A 21,722-nucleotide genomic window follows, 5' to 3' on the forward strand; every position below is an offset into this window, starting at 1 on the left:
TCAATAAACTACTTAACTAGTGAGGAAATTAGAGAACTACATTGATACATTGAACTTTTTCAAACATCCAGCACCTTATCAGCACAGGAACTGAAATGTGTTTGGCTCCATTATTTTCTTTATATACTGTATTTTTGGTCCCATAAAAATAAATAAATAAATTCAGCACAATGCAGCATAACAAATAAATATAATAAAATTCAATACACACAAAATATCAGTGACAAAATATGAATGGCTAGAAAAAAGTGTTTGTTAATGGTTTTCTGAGGATATTTCCATTTGCTGTTCTCTAGTCTGTTTGCATAGTGTAAATGGGTTTAATATGTTTAGAAAGCCTCACTGTCTGTAAATGGGCAACTCAAAACGAAGTAGTCTGGAGTAGAAGCAGCAGGCACCATGGTCACTGGAGCAAAAGCGGCAGGTGCCGTGGTCACTGGAATAGGGTCAGCTAGCAGTCCTGCAGCAATGTCCTCAGAAACAGGAGGCCCTGTGGCATCATCCTCAAGAACAGGGGCTACGGCTGTTCAAATGCCAGCTGCTGGAGTTGTTGAGTGTTCAAAAGGTCCAATGGGTGCACACATGATGAAATCCCAGAAGTTACTTGGCCAAGTTTCCTCATGATATACATTCCGGTTAGTCTCACCTCTTTTGCCCCTGTGATGATACACATTTGAATCACCGTGTCAGTGCTTGATTTGCTCTACAATTATTGTGTGACCAATAACAGCCGAAGCTTTGTTTCCGCACACAACCATGTGACTGCTTCGGTAAAAGATTCAACAGCAGCAAAGCCCAGGCCTGCTTCAATCTATAAAAGCACTCTCACTACTTTCACATCCATGCACACAAAATTCTGTCATTTTAACTACATCATAATCAGAGGTGTCAAGAAACGAAGTACAAATACTTCGTTACCTTACTTAAGTAAAAATTTTGGTTATCTATACATTTTAAAAATAGCCTAGCTACTGTATGTGCACAAACCAGTGAAAACAGAAAACTGTCTGTCTCTCTCTCACTGTCACACTCTCTCACTGAATTAAACTGTGGATACATTAAAAGGTAAAAAATTCCATGGTACCCCACAGTTTGAAAATCTCTGTTATAAGCCAAAGAAAAGCCATGCAAGGCTTGGCTAAGCTCATGTTTGATATTGGATTTTTATTTTTTTTATTTTAAAGTGGAACAATATGTTTGAGAAAAAGCAGATGTAGCTTGTTCAGCTTGTTCATGGTTAAAGTTTTTACTCAATTTGAATTCCCGATAAAGCTAATGTCTTTTGACAAAGGTGCTCAACTCAAAAATAGCCTTGTTTCTACTATTTAAAAAAAAACCTAACAAAAAAAGTGAATTTGATTGTGGTTGCATGAGAAATATAAACATATACCATTCTGACACCCTTTTGGTGGAAATAACAGACCTATCCCAGTTAACAAGGAACGTCCCTGGACGTTCAAAATAGGCCCAAAAATAGTCTGTCCGTCAAGGACATATTTTAAACGTCAACGGACGTCCAAAATCCATCTTAATAAGTGGTGACCAATCAATAACGTCTGTGGACGTCCAAAATGCATTTTATACAAGTAATTTATTTCGGGACCAATTAATAACGTCAATGGACGTCAAAAATACGTCTAATAGCTGTCTTTTCAATGTCTGTGTTTGGACGTCTTTTCAACTTTCATTTTCAACCTTAAGAGAACGTTGAATAGACGGCAGTCATTACGTTATTTCAACGTTGAATTAAAGGCTAAATGTTTACTGGGATATAGCCTAGTATGGAGATGTCAGTGGCAGAGACTCAAGAGAACTCGATGGCTAGCAAACTTTGCAAATTTACCACTAGTACGTCACTAGGCTACTACAATATTTTGTCAATAATCGAGTGATAATAAGAAACTTTCAGCTTACCTCAATATGCTTTTTCAAATTAGACGGAGAATTTTTGAAAGACATTAGCTCGTGGTACTTGGGTGCGTAGAGCTTGCAACTCATTCGAAAGGAGTTGTTTTTGCATCCAACCATTTCGAAAATTTCTTCCAGGTACGACCAGGGATGTTCATGGGTTGGCTGGTTTTCTTGGCTACCAACCTCCTCGCTGGTGTTTAGTTGGGCCATCTCGCTAGAGTTCTCGTGCGTCTCTGCCACTGACATCTCCATACTAGGCTACATACGTCTGCTATGTCCTTGCTGCAGTGTGACGTGACTTGGATCGCTTACAAACAAATAGGGTGTCAAAATAGTATATTCACTCTTTTTTTTTTTTTTTTTAGTTTTTTTTAAATAGCAGTAACGAGGCTATTTTTAAAATGTACAGTGCATATAGTTGTGTGAAAATGTAAGGAGTAGAAGTAAAAAGTCGGCTGAAAAATAATTACTCCAGTAAAGTATAGATAACCAAAATTTTTACCTAAGTAAGGTAACGAAGTATTTCCTTCCAAGCTATACAAACTCCACCCCTGTTCCAACCATCTGCATGCCTTTTAGGCGGACAAGCGTTATATGTGCCTACTGTGTTGCCTGGAGTGTAGCCACTTGGAAACCTGTTCTACTTTCTGCATTTTACATTTGTGTTAAAATCAGACCAACCAAAAGAGCGCTGTTGCAAATCAAACAATAAGCATGAAGACTGAAGGCTGAACACACCTCAGACAGACCCAGTATCCAAAATGTCTCCCTATTCACTATTCCCTATATTATTCATTATATAGTGCACTGAATTCAGGAGAGTAATGAATGATTTCAGACACTACCTCATTATGAGTAATCTATCTGCTAGTGTACATGGGCTGTGCACTATTTTTTGCAGTGCATTGTGGGATAGTTTGAGTGCATTGTTTTCTGTTTTCAGACACAACTACAAAATGGCAGAATCCCAAAATAGTGCACTATAGAGTGAAGAGGGCACAGGTTCTGACACAGATTTGGTGTGAAGGTTCCATCACCATGTTATTTCCTGTGAAAAAACTTGCTCAATGTGAATAGTGTCCCTAGGTAGTCTCCCAGACAAGACCAGACCAGGCCAAACCTGTGTATCTTTAGAGTGCAGACTAGATCAGGCATCCAGAAGGCATTCAAACACACTTCCAATCCCTATATCATCTGCCACATGTGGAGGCTTTCCTACAAAAAGAAATTTTTGATGTGGAGTGGAGTGAAGTGGAGTGATTCATCTAGTCATTATGGTTCAGTTCAGTAATATGGTGCATATTACATGAGAAGCCAATCAGATCTGTGCATTATGATGAGTGCTGGGACTCGAAGGAGTGACACACACAGGGCAGGGCTCTAGACACTGCTGTCTAGGGGCCAACAAAAATAGTCAGTATAGGTACATGACAAAAGCTTTTTTGGGATACTTTTGAGACGACAGTGATGTGTGAGATAAAACCAAAAGTTTTAAATTTAAAGGAATGGTTACCGGTTGAAATATTCTCAAATAGCTGAATCTGGGTTCTGTTCTATTTATGGATAAAGTCCCATCCTTCAGCATAAAGCGGCAATCAGCTTTCTCCAACAGCACTTTTAGCACTTTGAGATTTCCTTGAAATGTAAAGTGCATTACAAATAAAATTTATTATTATTATTATTATTATTACAATAATCAGATTGCTGGTTATGGAAAAGAAGTAAAGTCAACTGCAACTACAAGACAAGTCATTAGGGACTTTATATAAATATGCATTTTTTTCCTCCAGAATCATGTTTTATATGTAAATATATAAAAATATGCAATGGAAAGTTGATTACATTGGCGCAGCAGGTAGTGTCGCAGTCACATATTTCCAAGGACCTGGAACTTGTAGGTTCCAATCCCACTCTGGGTGTCTGTGTATTGTCCCCGTGTTTGCATGGGTTTCCTCCCACAGTCCAAAAACACATGTCAGTAGGTGGATTGGCGACTCAAAAGTGTCCATAGGTGTGAGTGTGTGAGTGAATGTGTGTATGTTGCCCTGTGAAGGACTGGCACCCCCTCCAGGGTGTGTTCCTACCTTGCGCCCAGTGATTTGGGGTAGGCTCCAGACCCACTGCGACCCTGAACTGGATAAGCGGTTATAGATGATGAATGAATGAATGAATATATGTGAAAGTGTAATTTGATTTGACATTCAATTGTTAACTACATGATATGTGGCTGTAACTACAAGGCTATTTTAATATGCAGAATATGGCACTGATCATAAAGCAAATTATACTATTATATTCAAGACATTGGCTAGACAAATTTTCTTAAAGAATTTTAATTAATTACCCTGATATAGAGGGTCAGTCTTTCATCAAATGCTACATTTGTAGGGGTCGAAGCACTGCAAGTGCTGGAGCCCTATTTATTATTTTTTTTCTTCTTCTTCTTTTTCTCAGAAGAAACGCGATGGGCAGCCCAAACTGTAAGTCCAACAGACTTGTCATTTGGTCAACTGGTAGTAAACTCTCCTCCTCAAAGAATCAGCCCAATCAGCCTGATGATGGCACTATAGCAGTGGCGGGTGCTGGTCTTTCAAGGAGGGGAAGCTCAATTTCGGCCTACATCATAAAATGTGTCGGTTTATTTATACGTAAATTCTACCCCCCCCCCCCCTTACTTTTCAAGAAAATGATCTGTGACCCTGTCGTACCAACAAGGTGTCTTTTCCAGGGACTTGACTAGTGTCCTCTCAATGGCCAGCAGAGCTAGGCGGCTTACACGGCTTTGGCCCATGTGAAGTGTGTCCGCCTGTGAGTGCTTTGTGATGGTGGAGGGGCTCAGCAGCACCCGCTGGACAGAAACTGCAATAGAAGTCAGAAAAAGTGATAGAAGTCAGTAGAAATAGAAGCTCGATTTGTCACTAGTCATTTTTAACAAATAAAATGCCACCAAGGGGATTAAGAAAGTCCGGTTCAACTCAGAACAGAATGAAAATTTAACGTTCCCACGAATCTTTACACAAAAGTATCGCTGATTCGCTCATTTTGCTGTCAATCAAAAAGGGATTCAGCCTCAGACAGATCATCCAATCATCATGCATAAGCTGAGTGTCCGGGCCAGCCGAAGCCACTGCCCCATAGACCCCCAGAGACGCTGAGCATCCGATGGGCGGGACAAAGCCCAGCATTTATCCAATGACTCGTCTCGTTTCACTGCACTTCGCTGCTTCGCTATTGAACTCTATGGACGCTCAGCGTCCACACCGTTTAAAGCATTGAAGCTGCGGGAAAGCCTCGTCTTTACCAGTGATAAGAAGTTGATTCTGAACAAAAGTTGAGCGCGTTGTAGTGCATATTTAATCACTGACATGTACACACAACAGTATATATTTGATCACTTATTTTTTTACATTTTAGGGGAAGCTGAGCTTCCCTTGCAGTCTTAGAGCAATCGCCTCTGCACTATAGCGATGCAGAATGCGTCGCCATCTCTATCTCCTACCCCATGTGGCGTAGAGACGAAATTATTTTTTCCCTGATTCCTCAGGTCAGACCCTACAAAAGAGCCTCAAGTTTATTTTTTCATTTTGTTTTTTTGCGCTGGCATATCTTAGGGTGATGGGGCCCAGAGTGTTATTTTTTTTAATGGGGCCCAGTATCCCTAGCAGCACCCCTGAGCGCAAGCATTCCTCCCATTACAGGAGATTAGAAACCATGCAACACTCCCAACTCACACTCTTAAAATTTTAATGTGATCTTATGCCTCTCTGAGGGGAACCCCCCTATCCAGAGGGGCGACAGATACCAACCTCAGCACTGCCAAATTTTCAGATGAACCCGTGCCCAAGAAGCTTTCCCGAACCTATCCATTACCATCAGGATACTGGTAGGCCCAGTGAGGTGCCCTTTACATTTTTCCTCACATACTACACCCACATATAGTGTATGAAATGTGGACCTTTGACATATCTTTCATCACCTAGTGTATGAAATGTGGATTTTTTTTTATACCATCAATGGTATAAACTGAGACAATGTGAGTGATTCAGAGTGTGTCAAACACATCCCTTCCACATTCTGCATATGCCTGTGACGTACAAACAATTAGGGGCAGACTATGCATTAACATCTCTGCCAACAGCTTTCCAGGATCTTAACAATTGAAATTCATAATAATTATATTTTCTGAAGACTTTCACCCCAGACAGGGTGTCACGCCCTTGTTCTGTCTTGTCTGTTGTCCCTGCCATGTGCTCACTTAGCACATGGCTCTGTTTGATATTGTTCATGTCTCCGCCCTAGTCCCGTCTTTGTTCCTCCTCCTCATCTGTGTCTCATTTGTTACCCTGCCCTCTCATTAACCGTCCCAGGTGTTTCTTGTCTGTGGTGTGCATTTAAGTTCCCTTGTCTCTGTATGTGTTTGTTGGATATTCCATATTTGCTCCTCTGCCTCTCCTCTCCTTTGTTTCTCTGGTCTGTTTCCCTTTTCCTTGGTATGTCTGTCTGTTTCCTTCTTTTCCTTTGCTGCGTGTGCTTGGTTTGTCTCTCTGGTCTGTTAGTGTTTCCTTTCCTGTGCTTTGTGTACTTGTGGTTTCTGTCTCTAGTCTATTAGCTTATCCTGTTTGCCCTCTTTAGCTCTCTTTGTCTTAGTATCCTGTCATGTGATCCAAATCTGTCTGTCCTTGTTTTGTTATCTTTTGTATAAATAAAAGTATTTTGTGTTATAGAGAGTGCGTCCGCCCCATGATCCTGACACAGGGAGCATATGTTGGTCCACTGGATTACTAAGATCGGTGTCACAAATGACCATTTCCACAGAAAAAGGCAGTCAAGGATTTAATAATCCAAATACGTAGCCAGAAACAATCCAGGTCAATACCAAATAAACAGTTCAAAGATCTAGACAGACTATCCTGGCGCGGACCTGCTACCTGCTGCAGACCTGACAATCAGCACAGCACTGATCACTGGTGGGGGCTCACTGTGGATGTTGGTCACAGCTAAAGGTGGAGAAGCAGGAGAGGCCAAGGCTGCGTAGGAACTCGTGGGCTGCAGCTTTTGGGAACGGTGGGGGGAAACAGATTTGATGACAGCCAGATGCAGCTCCAAATATGAGGCAGAGGATCAGCAGAAACAAACCTACAGCAGAGGAGCGAGTTCACATTGCGAAATCTATAGAAATTGTTTTAATTAACTTGTATTATATTTCATGTCATAATAAAAAATATCCAATATATTGACTAGATTAGGCTATCCAAATTTACATCCTATTGCACCAGTGAGCCTTTGGGAGCCCAATAATGTACCATCGGTTGGTTTGCTTGTCCTTGGACCACTGCCCAAAATTACAATATGTGCTGAAACTTTCTGTGAGATATTGCAGGCATTCAGCCACATCAACATAAATGAGGTGAGGTACTGAATTTGAAAGATCAGGTTTGGACAAAACCATTGCATCCCAGAAATCACAGCCAAATTCAAGGGGATTTTATTAAATTCATGGTGATCTTACACACATGTGAAGCTACTCCTGGACATCTGTTTGTTTAATGCTTTTCTAAGTAGATTATACAAGCTATATGTTCCCAACTGTAGAGGTGCATAAATTAATCAGAATTCACTTTTAATCAGAATTGAAGATAAGTCAAAAGGTTGTATCAAGAGAGTATGTACCTCCTACAATGGAAATAAACCCTCTGGGGACTTATGTTGTCATTTTCTATTTAACATTATGGCAGAGCCCTTCACTTACAGAGCAATATAGGAAATTTGTGTTCACTGTGTGTGCATGCACATGTTGAGGTGGGGATTTCTCAAACAAGGTACTATATTTACCTCTACTCACTCCACTAGACGGTGTGTGTGTGTTGTGATTCTGTTGGGGTTTTTTTTCTAGCTTTAATTTTGTAGCACCTTTCATTCACATGATCAAGTCCCAAGTAGTTCACTTAGTCGTTAAAATCAAAGAGACAATATCATATATTTCAAAATCAAAACCAACACGAAAACAACATAATATCAAAACTAAATGTGAATAAAATGATCAACAATTTTAATAGGGATAACATTAAAGCCACTGCTCTTACAACCCCCAGATGAAGATTTAATTCCCCATTCAGACAGGAGCACTAAAGTATAACAAAAAGAGTCCTTGGTCAAGAGTGCTAATGCTGCATTAAATGTTAAACTAAAGTTTGTAAACACTTTTAGAACAGTAAATTTCTTTTCTTCATTCTTTTTTTCATTGCCGCTTCATCCTCGTTGAGGTTGTAGTGGGTCCTGAGTCAACCATGTATCACTGGCCGCAAGGCAGAAACACACCCTGGACAGGGTGCCAGTCCATCACAAGGCATCATACCAAATTTAAGCACCTCAAAGGAAACCACATGGACACAGGGAGAACAGAAAAATCTTAACCGAGTGTCTTTCTAAGTAGGGATTTATCCCACAACCCCAGTGTTTTAAGCAGGTCTCACTATCTGGATTATGCCAGGTGCATTCTAATTGGCTATCTGCCTCCTTCTACACATTATGCCAAAACAGCAGACTTGTGATCAGTGTTGCCAATTTGTTACAGAGTTCTCAACCATGAAATGTGACATACATTAATCAAAGTCACTTCTTTCTTTTTGATTCCACAGTCTCCACACGGTTAAACAAAAGCAGGTCTGTGCTAATCCCAGTGTGAAATGGGTGAAAAGACTGATGAGAATTGTGGAGAACCGCACTGCAGCTGGATCTGGAGATGGTGTTGCTCCTTAGAGACTCATATGTGCTAAATGCATTTGTATCTTGTATGTCTGATATGAACGTACAATGTTAGCAACAATATGATTTTGTGAAGTCCTTGCTACTGTTTCAGATTCTGTTTCTTTAAATTATAAGTTATATATTTTATACATATGTACATTTCTGAAGCATAATAAAGCATTTTGAAACCAAAAAATGTCAGGATTATTCTGAGGAATTACTCAAAGAAACAACAGATACACACTGTTTACCTGCAACATGCAGATGTACATTTGGGAGACTTTTAAAGCTTTAAAAAATATATAAATGTACCACAGACACATTTAGATTTGTGTGAGAATAATTATTCATTTAGTTAATTTCATGTCAAAATTAGTCATTTAATAAATGTATTTAAATAAATTCTTTACCAATAATTTTGTTAATGTTGTTCATTGTCTATTACTAATTGGCTATCTGCCTCACATTATGCCAAAATAGCAGACTTGTGATCAGTGTTGCCAATTTGTTACAGAGGAAAGTAGCTTGAAGAGTTCTTGAAGAGTTGCTAAATGATGCTAGAGGATGCACTGTGCTAATTTGAATATTTATTACCTCATCGCGTTTGGCTTGTGTATATATATCAGAGGCGATTGCTCTAAGGCTACAAGGGAAGCTCAGCTTCCCCTAAAATGTAAAAAAAAAGTGATCAAATATATACTGTTGGGTGTACATGTCATTGAATAAATATGCACTACAACGTGCTCAACTTTTGTTCAGAATCAGCTTCTTATCACTGGTAAAGACGCGGCTTTCCTCTCAATCATTCCCGTAGCTTCACAGTGCTTTAAACAGTGTGAACGCTGAGCGTCCACAGAGTTCAATAGCGAAGCAGCAAAGCGAGATGAGTCATTGGATAAATGCTGGGCTTTGTCCCGCCCATCGGATGCTCAGCGGTCTCTACGGGCGGGGTCTACGGGCAGTGGGCTGGCCTCTGCTGGCCTGGACGCTCAGCTTCTTCATGATGATTGGATGATCTGTCTGAGGCTGAATCCCTTTTTGATTGACAGCAAAATGAGTGAATCAGCGACCCGTTGGTGTAAAGATCTGTGGGCGCATTACATTTTCATTCTGTTCAGAGTTGAACGGGAGACTTTCTTAATCCTCTTAGCGGCAGTTTGTTTGTTAAAACCGACTAGCGAAAAATCAAGCTTCTATTTCTGGTGGGGTTTTTTTGTAGCTGCTTGTGTTTGGAGACTGACTTCTATCAGTCTTTCTGACTTCTATTGCAGTTTCTGACCACCGGGTGCTGCTGAGCCCCTCCACCGTCACAAAGCACTCACAGGCGGACACACTTCACATGGGCCAAGGCCGTTTAAGCAGCCTAGCTCTGCTGGCCATTGAGAGGACACTAGTCTAGTCCCTGGAAAAAATGCCTTGTTGGTACGACAGGGTCACAGATCATTTTCTTGAAAATGAATGGAGGGTAGAATTTACGTGGAAAATAAACCGACACGTAGGCCGAAATTGAGCATCCCCTCCTTGAAAGACCAGCATCCGCCACTGATATATATATATATATATATATATATATATATAGGAGGAGCAAACAGTCCAATTTCTTTTCTTGCTGTTTTAGGTGGTTCTTGGCCATGTTAAGTGGCGAAAAGTACCAGAGAGTATGACAATGTGAGACTAGGGGCACAATGGTGACATGGAGCAAAGAAACGCCTGCACTTTGTGCATAAACAGATACCCTTTAACAAAAGTGCATTTTAACAACATACTTTTAAAATAAATCATTTCAGGTGTTTTAGTTGCTGTGATTGTGTGATGCCTCTGATGGACTTTTACCATTTCTAAAAGCAAGCACCTTTATATTTTATCAACTAGAAGGAATATATACTTCACAAATGAACATGGCATCACTGGTAACCATATATTTTTTTGTGTAAATGCATACATTTTAATATAAAAGTTATAACATATTCAGTGTAATAAAGTTACTTTCAGCAAACCATTCACTCTCTAGTGTTCTGGTATAAAATTCTGAGGATGTTTCCTCACTCTTTGCTGCTGGCCAGTTGGTTTTGCATGCTTGAAACTGGTATAATGTATTTACAAAGCCTGCTGACAGTAAATGCATAAAAAAAACAAATGGTCTCAGTCCAGAATGCTAGGCTCTCTGTCTCTCTGCTCATGGCAATTCAAAGACATCTGGAGTTTTTACACAACGAAGAGAATTCTAAACATTGAAAAGCATGAACTGAGATGAAGATATTGTTCTGTTCCGGCTCCATTCGTAGGCAATGCTGACCTATTTTTGTATATTTTTTGTATAAAAAAATGTATTTCTGTGGAAATAAGTTAAACAATAAAAAAAACAGATAAGTTCTACTTGTAAAATTAAGTATCGTTTTTGTCTCTCAAACATACCATTCCACTGAGCGTGAACAAACCAGAAAGAACAGCACTGCCCCGCAATCTTAGACATCCTCATTTACTAAGTACAGAAATTTTACCAGTTTTTGTGTATTGTTGAAGTTAAACAAAAAGCTGTGCAAATGAACTCGTCAAAATATCTGTAACATAGAGATGCAACCAGTGTTGTTGTTTACAGATAAGATGACATTCATTAATTCATTCATTCATTTATTCACCTAAAGACACTGAGTTGCCAACCCCCCTTCCAACAGTGATCAGTTTAGTAAATTATGATTAGTTATGTCAACAACTTTCAATACATTTGTGCTTTCGACTCTGGTAAAGCGCAGTAACAGAAATCCTAGCTTGGATGCACACTTTGGTGAATGGTGTTGAAGTAGTAGATGTACGCATCTGAAGGCACTTTAGGCAATGTGTCTCCCACCCTTGAACAACTGAACCCTCGTGTCCCTTTTGTTCAACATTTAACAGGGAAGGAAAGACTGAAGAGAGCAAGCTAAATTAGGAATTCTGGGCAGTCATGTTTTAAGGTCCCCAAAAAAATGGAAAAGAGGCAATATGGCATCCTAACCAGTAGTGCTACCATGCCACATAATAGTAAATTTCTTAAGGCTAAAAATTTACATGACATGAGTATGTCTGAGTTTGAAAGTGTGTGCTAGAACAGGATGTTCTAGCACAGCTGACCACATCACGGTTCTTTCCCCAGTGACAGCAATGTCACTGTTTCCCTAATGGAGAGGTGTTCTCGATGGAAATGGTAAAGTCCCTCTAGGCAAGCTGACCATTATAAATTAGAGCTTCGATAGGAAGATGATCAAAAACTGCTGGAGAAGAGACTACGAAGATTACACTTACCTATTGAGAAGATTCAAGCATGAAGGCCCACTGCTTCACAGCCATTGCTGTTTTTCTGTTTGCCTACTGCTCACTAACACTTTGTCAGAGTAAGATTTATTTACTTTTTTATATATTCATTATTTATTTAGTTGATTTGTGCTTATTGAAAGCTTTTTAACCCACGATGCTTGTTACTCATGCAATGTTTCAAATTTCATTTTCAGATGGTCACATGCCAAGAAAGTGTTGTTTCAAGGAAAACTACATCACTTCACCAATTCCTCACCATGCTATTTTGCGTTATGAGACAACAACCGCTTCCTGCACAGACTCTGGAGTCATGTAAGTATTTTGCCATTCACATGCATTGTGCAGTAACATATTTAGTATTATATAACGCATATATATTAATATATATTACGCATTAGTAAAGCCTGTCAGTAAAAAACATAAACCAGTTCTATTGGTTTATAGAGTAAATGGTGTGTAAAAATGTCAATGTAAATTGCAGCTAGTGATCAAGTCAAAAAAGGAAATGTGACATACATCAATCAAAGTCACTTCTTTCTTTTTGATTCCACAGTCTCCACACGGTTAAACAAAAGCAGGTCTGTGCTAATCCCAGTGTGAAATGGGTGAAAAGACTGATGAGAATTGTGGAGAACCGCACTGCAGCTGGATCTGGAGATGGTGTTGCTCCTTAGAGACTCATATGTGCTAAATGCATTTGTATCTTGTATGTCTGATATGAACGTACAATGTTAGCAACAATATGATTTTGTGAAGTCCTTGCTACTGTTTCAGATTCTGTTTCTTTAAATTATAAGTTATATATTTTATACATATGTACATTTCTGAAGCATAATAAAGCATTTTGAAACCAAAAAATGTCAGGATTATTCTGAGGAATTACTCAAAGAAACAACAGATACACACTGTTTACCTGCAACATGCAGATGTACATTTGGGAGACTTTTAAAGCTTTAAAAAATATATAAATGTACCACAGACACATTTAGATTTGTGTGAGAATAATTATTCATTTAGTTAATTTCATGTCAAAATTAGTCATTTAATAAATGTTTTTAAATAAATTCTTTACCAATAATTTTGTTAATGTTGTTCATTGTCTATTACTACTTATCTGGTTCAGGGTTTTGGGGGTCTTTGGAACCTAAATGGGGCACCAGTCCTTGCTAACACTTGCATATTCACTCACACCTAGGGACACTTTTGAAAAGCCAATCCGCCTACACCTACACCTATTGCCAAAAGTATTCACTCACCCATCCAAATAATTGAATTCAGGTGTTACTATCACTTGCATGGCCACAGGTGTATACAACCAAACACCTAGGTATGCAGACTGTTTCTGCAATCGTTTGTGAATGAATTAGCTCAGTTTGCTCAAGAAAAGTGCATAGTGAACTTCATGGAATGGGATTCCATGACTGAGCAGCTGCATCCAAGACTTACATCACCAAGTGCAATGCAAAGCATCTGATGCAGTGGTTTAAAGCATGCTGCAACTGGACTATAGAGAGGTGAAGATATATTCTGTAATGCAATCACACTTGGCAATCTGATGGAGAAGTCTTGCCAGAAGAGCAGTACTTGTCTGGCTGAATTGTGCCAGGTGTAAAGTTTGGTGGAGGAGGAATGGGCTTGCCCCCTTAGTTCCAGTGTTAGGTACTTCTAATGTTTCAGCATACCAAGAGATTTTGGAAACTTTCATGCTTCCAATTTTGTAAGAACAGTTTAGGGATGACCCATTTCTGTTCCAACAATACTGCACACCAGTGCACAAGGCAAGGTCCATAAAGACATGGATGAGCAAGTTTGGTGTTGAAGAACTTGACTGGCCTGAGTTCTGAGTTCGACCCCATAGAACACCTTTGGGATTAATTAGAGCAAACAGTGAGCCAGGCCTTGTCGTCCAATATTAGAGTCTCACCTCACAAATGCAATTCTAAAAGAATGGTCAAAAATTCCCACAATCCAACACACTCCTACACATTGTGAAAAGACTTCCCTGGAGACTTGAAGCTGTTATAGCTGCAAAGGGTGGGACAACATCATATTAAACCCTATGGATTAAAAAAGGGACGTTACAGTTCATATGCATACAGTGGCAGAGAGGTGAATACATTTGGTTGTGTAGTATACTTTTAGGGTTCCTTTTAGACTCTGACTTAAATTTTAAAGCACACATTTAAAATGTCACTCGATCTGCCTTTTTCCCTTGAAAAATATTACTTGTGTTAGATCATATATCAGTCTGCATGATGCTAAAAAGCTTATGCATGCATGCATGATATTTTCACAACTCGACTATTGAAATTCACTGCTTACTGGGTTGCCAAAAAAGATGATTGATAAACTTCAGCTTGTCCAGAATGCTGCAGCCAGGGTTTTAACAGCAACACATAAGAGAGAACACATCGCACCAGTTCTAGAATCATTGATTTGGCTTCCAGTCTCTTTTAGGATAGATTTAAAAGTACTGTTACTGGTTTTTAAAGCACTACATGTATTTGCACCATCATACATTACAGATTGCCTGTCTCTGTATGTCCCAAATCACTTTGAGATCTGGCGCTGCAAGTTTGCTTAAAATACCAAAAGTAAATAAGAAGAGAATTTGAGAGGCAGTGTTTAGTTTTTAAGCACCAAAAAAAAAAAAAAAAAAATTACCAATTGAGATTAGACAGGCAACATCAGTAAGAAATTTTAAAAATCAGCTGAAGACAAACTATTATACACTCTGTGTCCTATGATTTTCTATTTCTTTGATGATATTCTGATTTTTATTTGTGATGTTATTTGTTTACATGTGAAGAAAACATATTTGCAAACCTGCCACAATTGATATCTTCATTTCCCAAATGAATAAATAGCGTCATTAAAAGTTAAGGTGATGTGACAAAGTGGTAAACATGCTTCTGGCCCAATGTTTTTGGAAATTGTTGCAGGCATTAAAAATTGATTATCTTAACAAATAATAAATAAATTATTTCAGTGAAAACATTGGAACTATTTTGTCTGAATTTTTCAGTTAATAAAGGCTCAAGAGAATTAACTATTCACAGATGCTTGTTTTTATTGTGTTTTTCAACAAAATAAAGGTCTGTTTCTGATAAGACCTTAAATTAGAAATGCACTTCAAGTGTCCTATGATGAATAGTTTCCCTACCAGTTTGAAAAACACAATTCACTTTTTATGATTGCAGGAAACTGATGTACATTCTCACAGAGGCTTGTAAACACACAAATGCACCACTTAACCTGAGCCAAACTCAAAGACAAAATGTCAAATCCCAATGCAAGGCACATCATTACTTTATTGTAAGGAGAGGCACTACTTCTCACTTCTTGTGATTAAATGTACAGCGAAATTTGCAAGTTTGCTTTTTGCTGATGGAACCAAAAGTGGTTGAACAGGTAGGAGAAAGAAACTCTGAAATTTCACAGCCTCCTCTCCTCTCTGTGGTTATAATTAGCCAAGTGCGATCTCAGAAAACCACATCTGCAGAAACATCTGAATATGACACACCTAACCACGAGAGCGGTGTTCACAAATTCACACATACCGATTAAGACACACAAGGTACTCCCACTACTATTATTATGGTTGCTTAAAGTGCTGAAAAGGTCAATAGCACACACATAAATGTGAAACATATTACTAAATATAAACACAAACAGGCATAAACACAAATAATGATAAAAAATAAAAAATAATTAATACAAATACAACACCACAAATTTAAAAAAATAATAAAAACAAAAAAAACTGTACAATTCATAGCCTGTTTGTTTACATCCCCTAATGGCCAAACAACTGGAAATGTACTGTTTTCATTAGTTGGTTTGTTTGTATTGTCCTGGTTTAAATTTGTTGATGCAGGAAATTCAGCACATACATGTTCATGCTAAGTGTCTTTTAATTTGAGTGAGTGCCAGAGCTTACTCAGAGTGAGGTTTGGATCATTAAAAGCTTAATCCTATTTTGAGATATTTATGTACTGTTGTAAATAATTTTTCTTACACTCTCTTCCTCACATGAACTCTAAGATAATTCAGGATGCAACCACCTTTGTGACTTTGTATAATGTAATTACCATGGGGTGCCTTTTGTTCCAACCACTTGGGCCAAGCTGCAGACAGACTGGATCTCCCCAACACAGCAGGGGTTCTACATTTCAGTTAACCTGATTGCTATGATAATTGATTAGGTGTGGTTAAGGGTGGGAGGATCACTGTGTCATTCTTAAAAGGGTATTGTACAGAGAGAGTTTCAGACTTGTTTAGAGACCCATGCGCACCCAATAAACTTCATTTCATGTCTACTTTTCGAGTCTCCTCTCCGATTTTCAAGAAACAACTTGCCAGCAGAAAAACAACAACTTCCAGCGACGAAAGCAGGAACAAAAGAACAAGTTTTAAAAGACAACAATTTTGGCGTAGTCGGCAGGATCCTGCTGTCCGACGCTGTGAACTCCTGTTGCTGTCAGGTTTGGACCAAGAATCCTGCTCTTCTGACGATCTGCTTGCAGCTGACCCTGGTGCTGTAAAGAAGCTGAACTGTCACCTCATACAACAAGGGTGAGCGAAAGAAATCTCAGAACACAACACACACTGCCAGGGTAGGAGAGTTGTCTTGTCTTAAACGTGGTCCCATATATTTGTGGAAAGAACGCAGGTATAGTTTAATTCCTGGTCAAATGCCGTAAAATCCAGTAGGACGGCGTTTCCTGCTGAGAATCAGGTGTTCCTGGTTTTGGGGAACAGACGGCATTTCTGTTCTCGGATTAGATTTGTTTCTAACCTTAAGAAGGCGCAGAGAGGTTTAGATATACCCTCTGGTCTTTACAAAAGCAATGATGTTTGCTTTGGACTTAGGTGTTACCTACTTCCACCGGTTCCTAGATCAGAGTTCATGGTGGCGTCCTGGCTCAGGGTTAGATTAGATCTACTCACAACTGTTTGTTTTGTTTTGTTTTTGATTGTTTTGTCTGTAGTTTTGTAGTTTGAAATATTAGCATTTACAATGCAGAAAGTAAGTGGAATTGGTTTTCCAGATGCGAGACTAGTTCCACAACTAACACAACAGAATCCACACCACTACAGTATACAGACAGGGGTGCATTTGAAGGAGATTTAAAACAGATGCTAGATTTTGTCTAAAAAGAAAAGCTAAACTGTGTAAAAAGTTTAACATTTCAGAAGATTCAGAATGGAGTCATGAACAGTGTTTCACAGTTCTAGCTAAATGTGTAAAGAAGAAAGCTATTGAAGGATGTGTACAAGTTTTCAGGCAGTGGCATTCTTTGCTAATGACAGAACAGCATTCTAAAATTGAACAGTTAAAAGAGGAATGCTCCCATCATAAACGTGCTGCCACCAATGCTCAGAAAACCTGTGTACACAGTCAGCGATCACTTGTTCTTCTTGAAGCAAAAGTTGAATTGCTAGAGAAGGAGAAAGACAGACTGATAAGCAACAACTCGAAAGCTACCAACCACCAGTTATATCCATCTTTGGATGTTTTTAAGAGAGAAACAGAACAGTCCAGTGGGCCTTCTTCCAGTGACAGTGAAGAAGAGGATTTTAATATATATATATATATGTTGGAAGCTGCTCCAGTAGTAATTAAACAGGTGAAAACCAAGGGAGGTGAGGAGCAGATAACAGTTAAACACAAACTCAAAAAATAAGACCTAAAGAAAGAGGCCAGAGCTAGAATAAAAAAATAAGAGACACATGGAATGCAAACAAACCAAAAACCAACAACCTGAATCGTTTTGCTCAAGACCAAGAATACCATGAAAATTAGTAACTCACAAGAACAGCAGCAACAACAATAAACGACTTGAAAAATTTTAAACACCAAACGAATGGAGAACACCTGGAAAAGCCTAATGAAGACCAGGGGACGTGGCTATAATGCACATGTGGGAAAAAACACGTAGGAAATAAACATGTGGAAGGACAAAAGGAAAACAAGGAAGAAAACATGGCCAAATATGACAAAAACAAAAATCCTGTAAAATAGTAATAATAATATTAATAGCCATAAATTTGCACAGAAATCTTCTTCTTCATTATCTTTTGGCTGCTTCCATCTGGGGTCTCCACAGCGGACCAACCGCGATCCATAAACCGATCTGGCACAGTTTTTACGCCAAATGCCCTTCCTGACGCAACCCCCCATATTTATCGGGGCTTTGGGACCAGCACTGCAATGCGATGCATTCCAGTGGCTAGGTACACACACTCACACCTTTGGACAATCCTCCGAGTCACCAGTCCACCTACCAACATGCGTTTTTGGACCGTGGGAGGAATCCGGAGCACCCGGAGAAAACCCACGTGGACACGGGGAAAACACAACAAACTCCTCACAGACAGTAACCCAGAGTGGTGGTGCAGCATGAAAATAATACACAATAAACATGAATCAATAACATTTTCATAATGGTAATAGAAATATTATTAACATGATTAAAAATAATAAAAATAGAAAAGAAAATGATCTGAAAAGTACTTGTTTATCAGAATTAGGTTTAGACGTTATTATATTTACTATAAATGAAAATTCCCTACTGCCTTAAATGTGGTCGAAATAAAATTTTGTTCCTTTGTATTTATTCAGTACACATGGATCTATGAAACTGAAATTAGTCTCCACCTTGATCCCAGTTCATCCCTCCAGTGCGCCTCAAAAATCCCCATCTTACAAGTTGACAAGAGTGGTTCCTTATGTTTATGATGTAAGAAACCCTAGTTGTATGAATTTTGCTTAACAACTTGATTTTCATTTGTAGTGGTCTTTAATACTGTTATCTAATGCTGCATATTTAGTTTAATTCGTTAATTAGTTTAATATTTTCATTTCTTACCTGCATGAAAACAAACAGGCCAAGATAATCAAACGTTGGTAAAACCACTGCCAGTGCTTCAGGGTGCCCTCGTTCTTGTCTTTGTTACCTGCTAGTTCTCTTCTTTCACTTTGGCTGTTGTCATTGGATCAGCCAAGTCTCTAAGACTGCTTCTATCTGCAGTTGTAAATTAAAACTGTATTATATATAATTTGTTTGATCAGAGGACGATGGGCCCCACTTGTGAGTATTGGTTCCTTCCAAGGTTTCTTCCTCCAGCTTCAAGGGAGTTTTACTTTGCCACTGTTGCCTTTGGCTTGCTCACCTGGGGATATTAATTAAAATTTTGTTTTAATTTGTTTAATTTCTGAGTACAGGCCTTCACAAAAATATTAGGCAAGATAATAATTTGTGTTCCTGCCTTGTGCCCAGTGATTCCAGGTAGGCACCGGACAGACCTCAACCCTGAACTTGATTTAACATAATAAAGTATGTATTAACCTGTAAAACTAGGTATTGGATGATAACCACAAATATTATTTGACAGTTACGAGGAGAGCATTGGACAGGGTTAAACCAACACATCTACACACAGAATATCACTTACTGTACATTCTCAAAATTGTGTCACTGTTGTGGTACCATCAAGGGTACATATTTGTACCTTTAATTAGGGAACATAATTGTACCTTATTTTATTATAATTGTAGATTTTAAAATTGTGTTTATTAGTTTCATTTCCAGGACTTTTATTATGTATTTTTTTATGTGACACAGTTCTATAATGAAAGATTACAAACATGAGAAGAGAATATAATGTACATTTAAGGAACAAAATTGGACTTTAAACACTGTTGGACCTTTAAAGGTACATTTACAGTTTGTACCTTTAGTGACAAATATTGTACCTCTACTTTACCTTTTTTTTGAGAGTCTAATGTTTTTTTATCCTAATAGGAGTGTTTAATTTGGATATTTAAAGAGCAAATAAACTCTTCGTGCTCAGATACATAACTTTTCAAATCTTATTTTCTCAGGTGACTAAAACGATTGCACAGTACTATAGATGAGGAGGGGGTTAGAACAGGAAATTCTAGCACTGTTGACCACATCGCGGTAGTTTCCCCAGTGAGTGCAATGTCACTGTTTCCCCGTGGAGAGATATGCTCTGTGGAAATGGTAAAGTCCCACTCGTGAAACTGACCATTATAAATAAGATCGTTAAGTGGAAGATGATCAGAAGTGGCTGAAGAAGAGACGAAGAAGATACATTCACAAATCAGGAAGATTCAAGCATGAAGACCTACTGCTTCACCGCCATTGCTGTTTTTCTCTTTGCCTACTTTTCACTCTCTCTCTGTCAGAGTAAGATTTATAATGTTTTCATGTATTCATATTTCTTTGGTTGTATTGCACTTATTCAAAACATTTTCATTTAACTTTGTGAAGTACAATGCTAACATTTTAAGATGTGGTTTCATTGTTAAATTGTTGCCTATGCAATGTTAAAGGAGAAATATTTTTTAACTTCATATTCAGATGGTGATAGTCCCGAAAAGTGCTGTTTCAAGGACAACTATATCTCTTCACCAATACCCAGACATGCTGTTTTGCGTTATGAGACAACAAGAGCCTCCTGCACAGACTCTGGAGTCATGTAAGCATTTTACACATTCACATTCCATATATTGTGCAGGAAAACCTTGTACCTACCAAAATGGCACCTTTTCACTATATTATAGTAGGTAATTGTGATATCACATTGACTTACATGGAAAGTCAATGACAATTTTACTTTTTCTGGAAATGATTCAAGCATTTGTGATTCAGTACTATTGGCCCACACATTATGACAGCAGGTTAATGGCAGCTAGCATTCAAATAAAAAATATGCAAATTCACTGTAAGGAAATCATTGCTAATCAAACATTTTCTATCTCTATGATGCCACAGATTCCACACAGTGAAGCAAAGGCAGATTTGTGCTGATCCCAGTCAGCAATGGGTGAGAAGATTAATGAGAATCGTGGAGAACAAAATGAAGAGCACAGCCAGTTTGACAGGATCTGGAGACAGCACTGCCCCTATAAGCTAAAACATAGACAAGGCCTTCTCAGTCTCTTCTGCTTTCCTGTCTTCAGTAGTTGCTTTGCAACTAGACATATCTCCTTTATGTGTACCTATCTTTGTTATAAATGTATAATGTTAGCCAATATTCGTGGACTTCTATGAAGCCTGTTATACTGTTTCATAACTATTTAATCTTTCATTGTTTTAAATTATTATTTAGCTTTTTTGATGGACAATAAAAAAAATATATGAATTCATAAATTTAGCGCAGCCACATTTCATTTTATGTGACAGTGATCTAATCTAAAAACTTGTGAAATCAGAACTCAAAGAGGAGATTTTTCATTACACACTCAAACCAGTGCAAAGCACACCTAATACCACCACCAATATGTCACTGCAGTGCTGTGAATGATGTAACACCCAAATAATAATGTAGGAGTGCCTTTGAATAAGAGGATGCAGGGGGCTAACAAAACATGTGCAACAGCTGGGCTACAGTGTGTAACTGAGAAACTACATAGCACACCAGTGTGCAAAGTCTAGGCTTCACTATGAGGTTAAACTGACACAAGGTACTGTTTAAGAATTACACTCAGAAAAAAAAGCTATGGTAGGAGGCACATTATTGTCTCTACAGGTGAATATTTGTAAGATTTCATTACAGAAATGTGTAAAACAAAAGAACATAATACAAGCCCTGGATATGAAATGGGGCATATGAAATCATTCATTCATTGTCTGAAACTACTTATGTTCAGGGTCGCAGTGGGTCCGGAGTCTACCCAGAATCATTGTGCGCAAGGCAGGAACACACCCTGGAGGGGACACCGGTGCTTCACAGGGCAA

The 21,722-nt window shown here is 38.6% G+C and overlaps 1 protein-coding gene and 1 pseudogene across 1 annotated transcript; both read left to right on the forward strand.

Annotated features, from left to right (window-relative positions):
- The first annotated feature begins 2,739 nt into the window (after positions 1 to 2,739).
- LOC136702714 (C-C motif chemokine 3-like) lies at positions 2,740 to 21,101 on the forward strand (annotated as a pseudogene).
- Positions 11,891 to 12,925, forward strand: LOC136702646 (C-C motif chemokine 18-like). The gene is made up of 3 exons (XM_066677796.1): positions 11,891 to 12,029; positions 12,147 to 12,264; positions 12,506 to 12,925. Exons 1-3 carry the CDS (start codon positions 11,960 to 11,962, stop codon positions 12,624 to 12,626), a joined length of 309 nt encoding a protein of 102 aa, XP_066533893.1. The 5' UTR covers positions 11,891 to 11,959; the 3' UTR covers positions 12,627 to 12,925.
- Positions 21,102 to 21,722: the final 621 nt, after the last annotated feature.

This window comes from Hoplias malabaricus, chromosome 7, assembly GCF_029633855.1.
Source record: "Hoplias malabaricus isolate fHopMal1 chromosome 7, fHopMal1.hap1, whole genome shotgun sequence".
In the NCBI taxonomy this organism is placed as follows: domain Eukaryota; kingdom Metazoa; phylum Chordata; class Actinopteri; order Characiformes; family Erythrinidae; genus Hoplias; species Hoplias malabaricus.

Coding starts and splice junctions, on each gene's coding strand:
- LOC136702646 (XM_066677796.1), top strand. CDS start 11,960: ATGAAGGCCCACTGCTTCACAGCCATTGCTGTTTTTCTGTTTGCCTAC. Junction 12,030..12,146: donor CTCACTAACACTTTGTCAGA/GTAAGATTTATT, acceptor TTTCATTTTCAG/ATGGTCACATGCCAAGAAAG. Junction 12,265..12,505: donor TGCACAGACTCTGGAGTCAT/GTAAGTATTTTG, acceptor TTGATTCCACAG/TCTCCACACGGTTAAACAAA.